The sequence below is a fragment of the Ornithodoros turicata genome, unplaced genomic scaffold (assembly GCF_037126465.1).
Source record: "Ornithodoros turicata isolate Travis unplaced genomic scaffold, ASM3712646v1 Chromosome22, whole genome shotgun sequence".
NCBI classification, from domain to species: Eukaryota; Metazoa; Arthropoda; class Arachnida; order Ixodida; family Argasidae; genus Ornithodoros; species Ornithodoros turicata.
In genome coordinates, this window is record NW_026999340.1 from 1,133,796 (window position 1) to 1,147,996 (window position 14,201).

Sequence of the window (14,201 nt, forward strand, 5' to 3'; positions counted from 1 at the left end):
TTCAATTAAAATCAAATGAAAATATTTTTGCAAGATGGCAAATTCAGTTGCCACACAAGTGCCGTTTACCCCGTATTTTTCCGTCGCCCCGTTTTTTTATAAAGTCCGAATGACACGTTTTTTTAAACACCCTGTATATGTGTTTGTCATCAACGAAATGTAATCAGTAGCATTTTCGCAGAATTCCTTGTTGACTAGTTTGATGCGAGTGTCGTGTCTGTCCGTACCCCCGGTTGTTCGCTATATTGAAAAAAAAAAATCTGAACGTGTTGTAGAGGACGATGGTCTTCCTCTACATGAGTCCCGACCGGCGATGATGGTATGACACGGAGAGGCGATGACAGTGGCCTATCCCCATGGCCGCGCCGGCGGAACTGAGGCAGGTGCTCCAGGCGCGTGGCCATCTTCGTCGTTGTTCACCGGCCGCTACATCACTCCCCCCCTCAGGCGCGGAGCGGCGATAAAGCAGATGATGTCCGCGACTTCACGGGAGCAGTGCAGCGAGGGCGACCGTGGTTAGCATGCACAGTTGAACAGGGTGATGGCACGGCAGACGGTGGCGAAACATCACAGCTGATGAATAATCCGATCCGGTAGCCCGAGCAGAGCAAGGAAAAGAGTGAGGCGCTGGGGAGGTGGAGGTCCTGCGGTCCCGCTACCGGCACGGGAGCCGAAGCTCTGAGAGTCCCAAAGGAGGAGAGGGTGAGGCTGTGGAAGCCGTTGAGAGACGCCGGCTGAAGCATGCCGTGGCGTCGGCTGCCGCGACCGGCAGGTGAGCGCGAAGCTCGGGTGTCGCGGCCGGCAGTGAAGCAGCGCCGGGGTGCGATGGACATCGGGCTGAAGCGAAGGGTAATGAAGCTGTGATGCGCGTGTGTACCGGTTGGTAGTGCTTTGTAGGAGAGAGGTCGCTATGCTGCTCGAGCTCAGGAAGTCATTCGGGAATGAGCAGATGCTGAATGGAAGGCCCGGATGAGAGTTGTGGCAGCGGGTCTGGACAGTTGAGGTTGAGGGTACCGCCATGCCACGGAGCTACCGTACCGGTCGGAATGGTAGTAGTAGAGCGGCTTCCAAGCTGCGCGGCAGCGTGCAGTCAGTGCTGGACATGCGGGAAGGTTGCCAAATTTGGGATGGGAAAAGGGCCGAATTACATCGAACTTGATGTTCATAGTTCGAGTCACCAAATGTAGAGGACGATGGTCTTCCACTACATGAATCCCGACCGGTGATGATGGTATGCCACGGAGAGGCGATGACGGTGGCCTGTCCCCATTGCCGCGCCGGTGAAACTGGGGCAGGTATTCAAGGCGCGTGGCCATCTTCGTCGTTGTCCACCGGCCGCTACAGTGTGTACGGCTCTGAGAACCGCGCCGTTTTCCCATCGTAGAGTAACGCCACACTACCTACTACAAGAGAGCTAAGTACCATTCGCAGAATACAGTCACTGTTCTGGCATCCTATCCCAGAAGGGGTTTCCCCAGCATACGAAATTTGAAATTGAGGTCGTGGAACCTGTGCAGGGACATCCGCGTTGGGTTGGTTGCAGCAAAATAATGGGAAGGCCTTGAGAGTAGGGAGAATAGGAGGCGTTAACTCTATGATGCATAGATCACGAAGAGTGTAAAACACGTAAAAAGAATGGTAGAGTAAGGGAACGCGAGGAACAATGAGACGGAAAAGTTTGTCGACCTTTTCTATATTTGTGCAGAAAAGAAAGGTCTCCACTGGTTAGACCAAATCTTGTTTTATACCGGTCATGTAAAATAAAAGCTATATTTTAAGAGATAGTACGGCAAATTGCAAAGACATAGCATGCATGCGCTGAGGGGATCATTTTTTTCTACTTGCTACATATGTTCAATATCCAGCCAAAGAGCTTCTGTTACTTTTCTTCGCTTCATACTTCATTGAGTTTCCACTGGGCTTTCAGAGGTGAGTCTGTCACCCTGACGGGAGGACATCATGTTTCACGTGACATTCCGACACCGCTCGCTCAAACATCGCCTATCTATGCATTGCTGATGGCGCAATGAGGCCGAAATAGCTGTCCGGTGCTGGTGGGGCGACGTTTATATATATATGTATATATATAAACAGATTTTACAGGAGTTATAAACACTAGTTTATTACGTAGGAAGACGCTAAAAAGTAAAATGGGCTAGGGGTCGACGTTCCGCCAGTGGCATTATCTTCGTCAGGACAAAAGATGCGCAAGTGGTTGCACATTGCTTAAATAGGTTTGGTACGTGACGTCATAATCGGTACGAGCACGCCAGAGGCGGTTGTCAGTGAGCCAGATTCGAGAATATTCCAGAAGGTTAAGTCCGGGTAGTGATGTCATTCCCCTTTGGTCACTGTCCGCTTTGGGAAAAATTCCTGGGCAGGGTGACTGCTGCTTCGGACTTTGCTGAAAAGACAAAAAGAAACGAAAAGGAAGAAACAGTGTAGCTCATCTAGGCGGCCAGAGTTCGTACCGTTGAAAGTGCTCAGAGACCTTCGTTAATGGTTGATTGGAATTTGTAAATGAGATCAGATTCGCGTTGTTCCCTGCACCGATCTGAGTTAAAATTTGACTGGAGAATCAAAAGTGACATATTATTTAGTGAAGGACCTGGCAGTTCGAAATGGTGAGAGACCGGGAGGTTTGGCTTTTTTGTAACAATCAGACCGGTGGTTATTGAACCAGATCCGAAATGATGTTTTGGTCTGACCTACGTATTGTGCTTGGCACATGTCGCACTGAATGACATAAATGACGTTAGATGAATTATAATCAAAGTCACCATTAATCTTGACGGAAAAATTGGAATTAATGCTTTTAAGTACACGGTGCTCTCACATTGGGAGTGAAGGGAAGACGCGTCTCTGGAGAAGCTCAATGAACAAAATAAACCAAAAATGGTTTTCCTTAGCAAATTTTTTGCGGACGATCTATCGAACAAGTTTTTGTTCTGAAACCTGCTACGGTATAAGGTGACCGAAGGAACCGGATAATTGTTGTTCTTTTTGGTTTATCTTGCGGGCTTGTCATTTACTTTTTATCTACGCGCATTGTAAGTTAAGTAGGACATTGCCCTTAAGGAGTGCCCTTCAGCATATGCTATGCTGCAACTGAGTTCATCTCAATCTTTTAGCATTTAGCTGGAACGTCCTGTATACACACACCTTTCATACAAGTTTGTGTCATCTTATTTCGGGATTTTAATCTTTCCGATGCAAAGATTGGGTGTGGTGCACGATGGCTCTGGCCCGGATAATATGATTGAAAATCACCCTGGCGCCTACAGCTGTAGCTCAAGCACTGGTTACATCATGGGCGACTTCAGCTTCGACGAACATCACTATCAATTTTCTACCTGCTCTGTGTACCAAATTCAGCACACTTACAGGTGAGTGTTCCTTGACGAGTTGTAGGCAGGGATACCGGGTGGATACTCTAAAAGACCAGCCATGTTTTCGCGCGTGACGCGATGCCCAGTGGACGGTGTAACAGGGTGAAGAATTTATACCGGTTACCAATTTATACCATTTATGTGTAACCTGAAGAAGTGCAGTCTCTTGCACGAAAGTTCTTGTTCGAATATTAGTTGCTCCTAACCGTTTTTCATGTTACAGGGAAAACTACAAAGAAATCGTAGTTACCAGACAGTGTGTAACAAAGTCAGTACGACCACGCAAACGTTCGTCGTCATGCCTTTCCTATGCGCTTTACCGATGTAAACGCGGCTGTCTGGTGATGGTTGTTTGTTGCTTTCGCCTAGGGGCGTTAGTGACGTGGGAACGGAAACACTCATGCGGGCCCTCATTTCTGTTGTGCGCGGAACGTACACCGTCGTGTTACTCTCTGAGATTTACATCTAACGAAGTTCAATACGATTTATAGTCGGTGATAAGTCATGCACTTGGCCCCGCCCCCACACAAGAATCGCTCCGCGCACGCGTAAGTATAGCGCGGCGCGGCCAAGTGGGTATTGTGGGGAGAGAGAGAACTGGTACTACATCGCGAAGCGGGAGAGTCATGCAAAGGCTGGTAGCCAACCGCAGGAGCCTTCCACGGATGAGTGGGCAGTCCCAACTGTAGGACTTAAGTTTTCACTGACTATAGTGTAGGATATTTTCTGTACATGTTGCGGTTATTATGGCGCGTTCTAGCGAAACATTACTGCTCCTTCTCTTAGCAGACGACACCCTGTTTGCCGTTTGCTTACTTGCAGAGAACTACAATTTTAGCCGCTCTTATAACGTTTCTATTCCATGCATTCTGTGTTCTTATACAGTTTCATTTGACTCTGTTATGCGTGTTCATATGTTCATTGTTCTCGTTGTTCCTGCATTATTGTGTACCATACGGGTCAGTTGACCGTTCAGGGGCGTACCCATGCGGTTCCTTGGTACACAGAATTACGAAGCCTGAATCAAGTGCGCCGAAAATTTCGTCAACGATTTCGTCGCCGTCCACCAAGGCAATTTTAAGATGGTAGCGCAAGGGATGCGCTGCTGTACAGAATGAAAAACACGTCCACCCAAACGTGGTAGTTACCGAGGAACTCGAACAGACCATCATAGGGACGTACCTCGGATGACCATTAGGATTTCTAGTATAAGAGAAAGCCCAGCGAACCTGCAGTTCCTCTTGTTTGGCGAGGGAGGAATCTTTCACACTAGGGGCCACGTTAATAGGCACAAGTTCCGATACTGGTCGCCAGTTAATCTATATTGGTTAGTGGATCAGCCAGCGCAGTCGCCAAAGACGATCGTATGGTGTGGCCTGCGGCGGTAAGGTGTCGTCGGACTCTTTTTTTCTGACAGCGTGACGGGTAAGAAACATTTGCAGATGCCGAAGGAAAAGTTGCTCTCGGAATTGAAATCTTTACACATGCGGAAAGAAGTGTGCATTTTTATGCAAGACTGTGCTCCTCTTCACTTCGCCACAGTAGTTAGAAAGTAGCTTTCAATGCACACGACGTCTACCTAGACGCTCCCTATAGACGCGAGCCTCACACACAATAACGTGACCTGCCGAGCCGCATGACCTCACGCCTTGAGATGTTTGTCTGGGGGGAACCTGAAGTCGAAGGTGTACACAGGACACATAGCAACGGTGCAAGAACTAGAGAACAGAATAGAGTGCGCTGCCCACGCGCTTGATCATCAAGTGCTGGAGCATGTGTTTTCTGCATGCCCTAAGCGACTCGAAAAGTGCATCGCATCCCGAGGACGGCACATTGAATGTTGGTAGCCACGTGCCTAGACACCAGGGTTGCTTGGATTTAATCCACGTGGATTTTATGAAGGGGATTTTTTTTTTACCGGATGTTTTAGAGACTTGCCCAAGATGTGATGTGAAAGACAATCTGAATTCAACATCAGACGGAAAACTCCCGGTTTATTTTCTTGTAGTGTTGGCTGTTTCCAAAAGCCCAGGTACGCGCAACATTAGCTGTTACCTTTTTTAACTTTATAACCTTTTAACTTAGCTTTTTTAAGTCATAACTTTTCAGATTGAACTTTTTTCCGCTTTCTTCTACTTCTGCCCATTCAGGGAGAGACCTTATTCCGCTTCCTGGAAGCACTGTAACTGAAGTGCGCCGAAACACGACATCTAATCCAGGCGTGCAGTATCCACACCATTCAGCCGCACGTGCATGAACTCCACTTTTCGGAAAACAATAGAAACAGATACAATATTGCTGGGACAGGCAGTTCCGTAAACAGAAACTACGAGAGGTCACCTGAAATCAAGAACAGCAAAGCACATTTGTTTTTACTCGGTGTCACATTTCTAGCCTCGTATATATCCTCTAAAAATATCCAAAAATATCGGAGTTTTATCCAAAAAAGCCCACTGGAGAGGACCTTTTTAAAGACATCCGGATTTTTTTCAACCCTGCTAGACACTCAAATCAGCGTGACAACGGCCCATCTCAGGGCCACCCAAAAACATTTGATATATGGTCGAAAACCTCAATTACCCAATAAAATCTCAAAGGGAACCACGGTGTTATGGTGAACTCAACTTTATTTTCGAACGAGCACATGGTTACAGAGCTACAGAATACATCCTGCGTGCGCCATCTTGTCTCTTTTGATATCGCTCTCACTTCCCGCTTCCGCATGTGGGCTGTTGCCCTAACAACGGTTACGTATCGCGCATAACAGAAATGAGCGCCTATACGAGAGTTTGTTTAGGTTTCAACGTCACAGGTTACACGTCAGGTGCAAGCTACACACATCCACCGGCAGACCGCCTTCTTTACATCGGTATAGCGCATAGGGAATGCATCAAGACGGAAGTTCGCGTGGCCGTATGTATTTTGTTAAGCAGTGTCTGGTAACCACGATTTTTCCTAGGTTTCTCTTGCATAAATTATTCGCTGTGTAGCACTCTGTCTGTGAAGTAGGTGTCGCGCCACGCGCCAAAATATGACTGACCTTTCAGAGTACCTACCATTTCAAATCGTTACTTTTTGCCATTTCCAAAATATATTATTGACACCTAGACATTCGTATTGATATTTTTTAATAATAATATGGCGTTGGAACTGCTAGAGCCTTATCTACATCGGTTTGTGAAACCTCAGCTAGTTGAACAGAAACTCAGCTACAATTGACGCTTTCTAGCTGTGTGGGGGTTTCTTGAGGTCTATCTACCGCCCATGTTTCAGTGCATGATGACAAAGAAAAATAACTCACCCAGTATAAATTTCTGTTTATGCCAGTTAATAAAACTTGTCATTTGGCGGAGGTCAGCGTCCTTCTTGCTGCAGCGGTGGTGAAATGGGAACAAAATTAAACGGAGCTGTGTGTCGTAGAAAACTTGTGTTGAGTTGGTTGGATCCTTCGTTGTTGGCAGTTTATTGCCGAGAAATCTGCCTGCCGATATAGGAAGGGAGTTGCCTGAGGACAGAAGCCGACGATATTTCGAACACCTTCTTCTTCTGGGCACCGTCCTCATCATTGGCAGGATACTTAAAGGGTTAGGTAAATACCCTGCCAATGATGAGGACAATGCCCAGAAGAACAGTCTGTGTTCGAAATATCCGCGGCTTCTGTCCTGAGGCAACCTCCTTCCTACATCTCTACCGGTTCGCTGGATTTCTACCTATCTATGCCTGCCGATATGTTTATCAAATGATCGTGCGACCTGTTCTGATGCAGTAAGAGAGAGCAACGGCATTTCCCTTTGGCTAGCGTCTGTGGAAAGCCGAAAAAAAAAACATGAACGCTCAGCCAGCATAGCTTACACCGAGACTCGGACCAAAACACCTTCTAGTCTCAGCGGCGAATTAGACCAGTTCGGCCACAAGAGCCCGTGCCTGTGCTGAATTGTAAAAACCTAATACCAAACAGGATTGCGCTTTACTCTTTCGCGGTGCTCAACGACGCTACGTTCGGTGGCCGACATATTTCTTTTAGTTAAAAATGTCTGTAGGCACGCTGTGCCCATATGCGCATTAACGCTATGTATTATACAAATGAGCGAGCTGTGTTACGTGCAAATACTCTTCGTATCGATGGCGCGTTGTGTATCTCAGCAGGCCTTTCAATGACTACCTATAAGCCCTATTCCTATACTGTCCCCTGCAATATATACCTATACTATATGATAATTGTATGCAGTTTTTTAGTGACGTAAGTTTTGGATCAACCTGTGTTTGAGTGAGACTAAATTCGCATTCTTTGTATAGCATTATTTGTATATAGCGCCCCTCAAGCATGTAACACCCCGCTAGGGCATTTGAAGTATCTGCATCCTCCAATCAATAATTAAATCCTGCATCCTATGCATCGCACAACTTTACTCGAATGCACTTCTCATCTCATCCTGGACAGACTGAGTAGGCGGTATTCCGTAACGGGACCCGTTTAATGCAAACCTTTTACAGACTGACGAAAAAGTACAAGTGTCTTCATGTGAAGAACACTGTGAACAGGATCCCGTCTACTTCAAAGTTCCCGGGTGATGTCGTGCCCTACAACCTACTCTGCAAGATTGGATTGAAGCATTTGGAAGGCAAATACTTCTATGACCAGGTACGTGTCATGCAACGCTGACCTTCACCACCACACATACAAAAAAAAGGAAGTTCCATTACTGGATCCTTTGGAAATGCGTTAGCATGAGCCTTTGGTTCCTTCTTTTGTTTCAGGACTGCTTTCTGTATTGCTGCTTTTCTTTCATTCTTTCTTATGCTTCCTCTCTTCTATTTCGCTTCTTTTCTTTGGTTCCTTCTTTACGTTCACAGGGGTGACACAAACCCGCCATTGTTGTAACTACCCTCAAGCGGGTGCTTTTCGCAAAACTGCCATCTTGTCCTGGTCGCACGACATAGAAAACGTCATTGTGAGGTCACGTGACTTTGTCTACATATCGTTTTGCCGCTTACCGACATATTTTCGCCGTCATAACACCAAGAGACCAACGTATTTTTCCAGCGTAAACTATGCAGTTCTTCTTCCGCAACATGGTAGCCCATTTCACTTTAGTTTAAGTACATCGCATCGGCTCGGTAAGTGTTAACGCGCGGTCGTCATCGCATCTTTGGAAGTTGTCAACAGTGCGTTTTACTGCGAGATTATGGGATAAAAATAATTACTGTGATCGAAAAACATCGAGAAACAACAACCGCATTGTTTACAAACGGTTTGGCCAACGATCACGGGCGACGCCATCTTTAAGGTCGCGTGTGCCTTGACGTTTGTTGTGACGTGTGATCAGGACATGTCCAGGATGCATTGCGTTCGCCCAGCACGCTTTCGTCTACGGAGCAATACATTGGATGCCACCATTGTGTTTACGTTGCTCTTCAGTCTCCGCAGCCCGTCGCCGTAGATCGCATCCTGTGCTCTTTGTCGTCTGCTTTGTACGGCACTCGTACTTGGCTCGCGCTCCATTGCATACTTGAAACTTGTACCCCCTTTCCCTACACACGCAAGCTCAGACTTGCCATAGCTGAGTCATGACATATAGCTCGCCGCCTACCTCCTCCTCCGCTCGGCGGGTGCTACCGCCTGCACAGCTGCCCGCAGATAGACGCCGCGGGTGTTTCCTTTGTCGTGACTCTTCTAATGCTGGCTAATGAATAGAGTTTAACTCTGTGTGGAAAAGAGAGACTATAGGACACGAATAGGTGAGGTAACCGGGTGGTATGGATCACGTCGGTACAGTTCCCTTAGAAGTCGGCACAGAACGCACAAATCCCAGGCCCTCAGTCGTGACGTTGCCCACATATGTCATGCCGACAACGGCAAGCCCTTTTACCATCATTACTGCACTGTATAACACACTCAGAGCGACCGTCATGTGTAATGATATCGCTCATTTTCGTAACTAATTAAAAATGATAGCGGTAGTTGAAATAGTTGAAAATTGTTGAACTCAAAAGCACCATGGTTCAATCAATCAATCAATCAATCTTTATTTACATTTTGACGATGTGGGAGCTCAAAGCAAAAAGCTGGGCGAACAGATTGACGTGACCTTGCCCCCCTAATGACAGCGGCAATTGAACATGTGCAACAATACAAAGAAAATCACATTTGTTGTATACCTGAACACTCACACAACCTACCAGCATATGAAAATATACACGCAAACAATTGCATAAAGACGGCAGGAAAAAATTGAATAGAGAAAAGGCAAAGTAAGCAGACAAACAAGTCAACGTATACTTAACGTGCTGGTTCACAGATTGTGGCTGTATTTGTAGTGGCATTTATTGATAATTTGTTTAAAGGGACGGTCTCGTACACCCTGGCCCATCCACAAAGCCTACCATTCGATTCCTCATTGCTGAAAACGTAATACTGTGAATTCGCTCGTCCAGAATCGTCACGGTTATTAAATAAACGAATTAAGTTGATAAGAACAGCGCGAGCACATTGCGATGTCTGTTTGCAACAGCGATATCCGCTACGATGGCAGACCGCTTATTGGATGAACAAATCGTCTGCTGTCGCGCCTTTTTGCAGCGGTGAGAGCAGACGACTTCCAAAAGGTGCTCGAGGATCACGGCGACGGCAATAAATTTGCTGCATGTGGTCTGGTCAAACGAAAGACGCGCATTGTAAAATGTGGCCGAACAACAATGTCAATACGTCTCGCATCTTCATTTCGAGCGGGAGTTTACGTGGATGACTCCACCTAATAAAGGCAGTTGACGCTTATTTACTAACTTGTCTCGTATCGTTCGGTATTTTGAGCACTTCTAGTTCGTCTTACCTGCGAAAAGAATATTCCGTATGGAAGTGGTGGAAACGTAACCCGGGTGTATAACAACTCTTTTGTCGACGACAATGTGACGAAAGTGGATATAGAAAAGCACCTGTTGGGAGTCACATACTCGAAGCATCCTCAACAAAGGTCTGATCGTCACACGCGTGCGTGTACTCCGCACGTTTCGTTCACGATGCATATGAGGTAAGAGACGTTCTGCGAGCACGATATGTAAGGGACGGCGCCGGACGCAGCTCAAACTAAAAGATGTCGACTGTCACGCAGTCAACTGTTAGCGACAACTGTGTAAAGAACTGGATACGCGCAGTATTGAAATGTAGGCATTACTTTATTGATAATAGCCAAAAGTGATGTGTACAGAAATTGTCGGCACCGCACGAAACGGCAGTCCCGCGTACCTCGGTAGCTTATCGCGAGAAGTAAGTGCTTGATCCAGCAGGCTGCATCAGTTTGTTTTGCATATAGCCTCCCTAAGGTATTATCCCTACCGGAGCAGTATATCGCCAAACTATGCTCAATATTGTTGTCTTGTGCCCCTTCAGTAGCTGACACTAACTGATGAGAGTGGCACTCCTTCCTGTGCCAGAATCAACACCTATTAATGGGTCACAAATATAACTCCAATTCGCAGGCTTCACAGCTCTATTTAATTTTTCCCTGCACATTGCTGATGTGAGAAAAGTATTGCATAATATAAATATGTAAGTTATATCCACAAATCAGTGTTGTGATTATATGATGTTCAAGCAGCAAAAGACAAGACAATCTTGTTGACAGGACAGGACGACAGGTTGCTCAGAGCTTGCTGCTTGAACATCGACTACCCGATACCAACAACCCAATTTTAACACAATTGGTCAGTGCTGTGGGCGTACATTACAATAAGGGACAATAAAAGATGACTACATAAACACTCAACTTCCGCAACCTTTATATTCAACGTGCTGGACATGTTAGTCTGCAACCCCTGATATCGAATCAAAATGTGAGCCAGTATGGGCTCATGAACACACCGGTGTAACATGAGCAACAATAAGCCAGACGCCATGTAAACATGTTGCAAACCGCTGTTCCATCTTACAAATTTGTCATGGACGTCTATGTATTTTTGATATTTTTGAAAGTTTTTAAACACTTCCAAATCTTTTATATTCAACGTGCTGGACATCTTAGTGTGCAACCCCTGACACAATCAAAATCTGAGCCAGTATGGGCTCATGAACACACCGGTGTAGCATGAGCAAAAATAAGACTGACGACATGTAAACATGTTGCAAACCGCTGTTCCATCTTACAATTTTGTCACGGACGTCTAGGTATTTTTGATATTTTTGAAAGTTTTTAAACATTTCCACATCTTTTATATTCAACATGCTGGACATCTTAGTGTGCAACCCCTGACACAATCAAAATCTGAGCCAGTATGGGCTCATGAACACACCGGTGTAGCATGAGCAAAAATAAGACTGACGACATGTAAACATGTTGCAAACCGCTGTTCCATCTTACAAATTTGTCATGGACGTCTAGGTATTTTTGATATTTTTGAAAGTTTTCCAAACCTTTTATATTCAACGTGCTGGAAATCTTAGTGTGCAACCCCTGACACAATCAAAATCTGAGCCAGTATGGGCTCATGAACACACCAGTGTAACATGAGCAAAAATAAGACTGACGACATGTAAACATGTTGCAAACCGCTGTTCCATCTTACAAATTTGTCATGGACGTCTAGGTATTTTTGATATTTTTGAAGGTTTTTAAACATTTCCACATCTTTTATATTCAACGTGCTGGACATCTTAGTGTGCAACCCCTGACACAATCAAAATCTGAGCCAGTATGGGCTCATGAACACACCGGTGTAGCATGAGCAAAAATAAGACTGACGACATGTAAACATGTTGCAAACCGCTGTTCCATCTTACAAATTTGTCATGGACGACTAGGTATTTTTGAAAGTCTTCCAAATCTTTTATATTCAACGTGCTGGAAATCTTAGTGTGCAACCCCTGACACAATCAAAATCTGAGCCAGTATGGGCTCATGAACACACCGGTGTAACATGAGCAACAATAAGCCAGACGCCATGTAAACATGTTGCAAACCGCTGTTCCATCTTACAAATTTGTCATGGACGTCTATGTATTTTTGATATTTTTGAAAGTTTTTAAACACTTCCAAATCTTTTATATTGAACGTGCTGGACATCTTAGTGTGCAACCCCTGACACAATCAAAATCTGAGCCAGTATGGGCTCATGAACACACCGGTGTAGCATGAGCAAAAATAAGACTGACGACATGTAAACATGTTGCAAACCGCTGTTCCATCTTACAAATTTGTCACGGACGTCTAGGTATTTTTGATATTTTTGAAAGTTTTTAAACATTTCCACATCTTTTATATTCAACATGCTGGACATCTTAGTGTGCAACCCCTTACACAATCAAAATCTGAGCCAGTATGGGCTCATGAACACACCAGTGTAGCATGAGCAAAAATAAGACTGACGACATGTAAACATGTTGCAAACCGCTGTTCAATCTTAGAAATTTGTCATGAACGTCTAGGTATCTTTGATATTTTTGAAAGTTTTTAAACATTTCCACATCTTTTATATTCAACGTGCTGGACATCTTAGTGTGCAACCCCTGACACAATCAAAATCTGAGCCAGTATGGGCTCATGAACACACCGGTGTAGCACGAGCAAAAATAAGACTGACGACATGTAAACATGTGGCAAACCGCTGTTCCATCTTACAAATTTGTCACGGACGTCTAGGTATTTTTGATATTTTTGAAAGTTTTTAAACATTTCCAAATCTTTTATATTAAACGTGCTGGACATCTTAGTGTGCAACCGCTGACACAATCAAAACCTGAGCCAGTATGGGCTCATGAACACACCGGTGCAGCATGAGCAAAAATAAGACTGACGACATGTAAACATGTGGCAAACCGCTGTTCCATCTTACAAATTTGTCACGGACGTCTAGGTATTTTTGATATTTTTGAAAGTTTTTAAACATTTCCAAATCTTTTATATTCAACGTGCTGGACATCTTAGTGTGCAACCCCTGACACAATCAAAATCTGAGCCAGTATGGGCTCATGAACACACCGGTGTAGCACGAGCAAAAATAAGACTGACGACATGTAAACATGTGGCAAACCGCTGTTCCATCTTACAAATTTGTCACGGACGTCTAGGTATTTTTGATATTTTTGAAAGTTTTTAAACATTTCCAAATCTTTTATATTAAACGTGCTGGACATCTTAGTGTGCAACCGCTGACACAATCAAAACCTGAGCCAGTATGGGCTCATGAACACACCGGTGCAGCATGAGCAAAAATACGGCTGTTCCATCTTGCACATAGGTAATGCACGTCTAGGTATTTTTGATGTGAAATATTATAACCATCAATGATGATAAGGGCGTATTCGATGCAGAAGCATGGTCTTTGATGCAGATATGTTGGATGGTCCTGAAAAGGGCTTTTTTTTTCATAGGCCAGGGGTAATTGAAGACGTAGATCAGCTTATCCTTGATTTTGTCATTTGCTCCAGGTGTAATGACATGAATGGTAAGCCTTCACTTATCACGTTGACAACCTCCTGCCGCTTGCGGGAATGGATAGAGAGGGCAGCTTTCTTCAGAAGTCTATCCAAGTTCTGATACATATGACGAAATGCCCAAATCTGAAATTTTGCATAACGTACCATGAAACACACATTTTTATATGCAAATAAAAAGCTGCGCAACAAAAACAAACCTTACAAAACCTTTCAGGAGAATACAACACCATGTGTACGTGACGGATAGAAACAGGTTCCGGATTGTGCGCACAACACATGCTGGTATTGGCGAGTAATGGCTAAACACACACCTGCAATGTTTGTACAATTTAGAATGGTGTCACGATCAGGCGGAACATATATACGCAAAAAAGTGCGCTTTT

The 14,201-nt window shown here is 44.9% G+C and overlaps 1 protein-coding gene across 3 annotated transcripts in view; it reads left to right on the plus strand.

The window, feature by feature from the left end:
- LOC135373191 (A disintegrin and metalloproteinase with thrombospondin motifs 2-like) overlaps nucleotides 1-14,201 on the plus strand; it is a 159,275-nt gene that overhangs the window by 112,876 nt on the left and 32,198 nt on the right. For all 3 annotated transcript variants that reach the window (XM_064606432.1, XM_064606429.1, XM_064606430.1), the window contains 2 exons: nucleotides 3,219-3,386; nucleotides 7,884-8,031. In XM_064606432.1, the coding sequence (XP_064462502.1) occupies nucleotides 3,219-3,386; nucleotides 7,884-8,031 (316 nt within the window). The remainder of the gene's footprint in view (nucleotides 1-3,218; nucleotides 3,387-7,883; nucleotides 8,032-14,201) is intronic.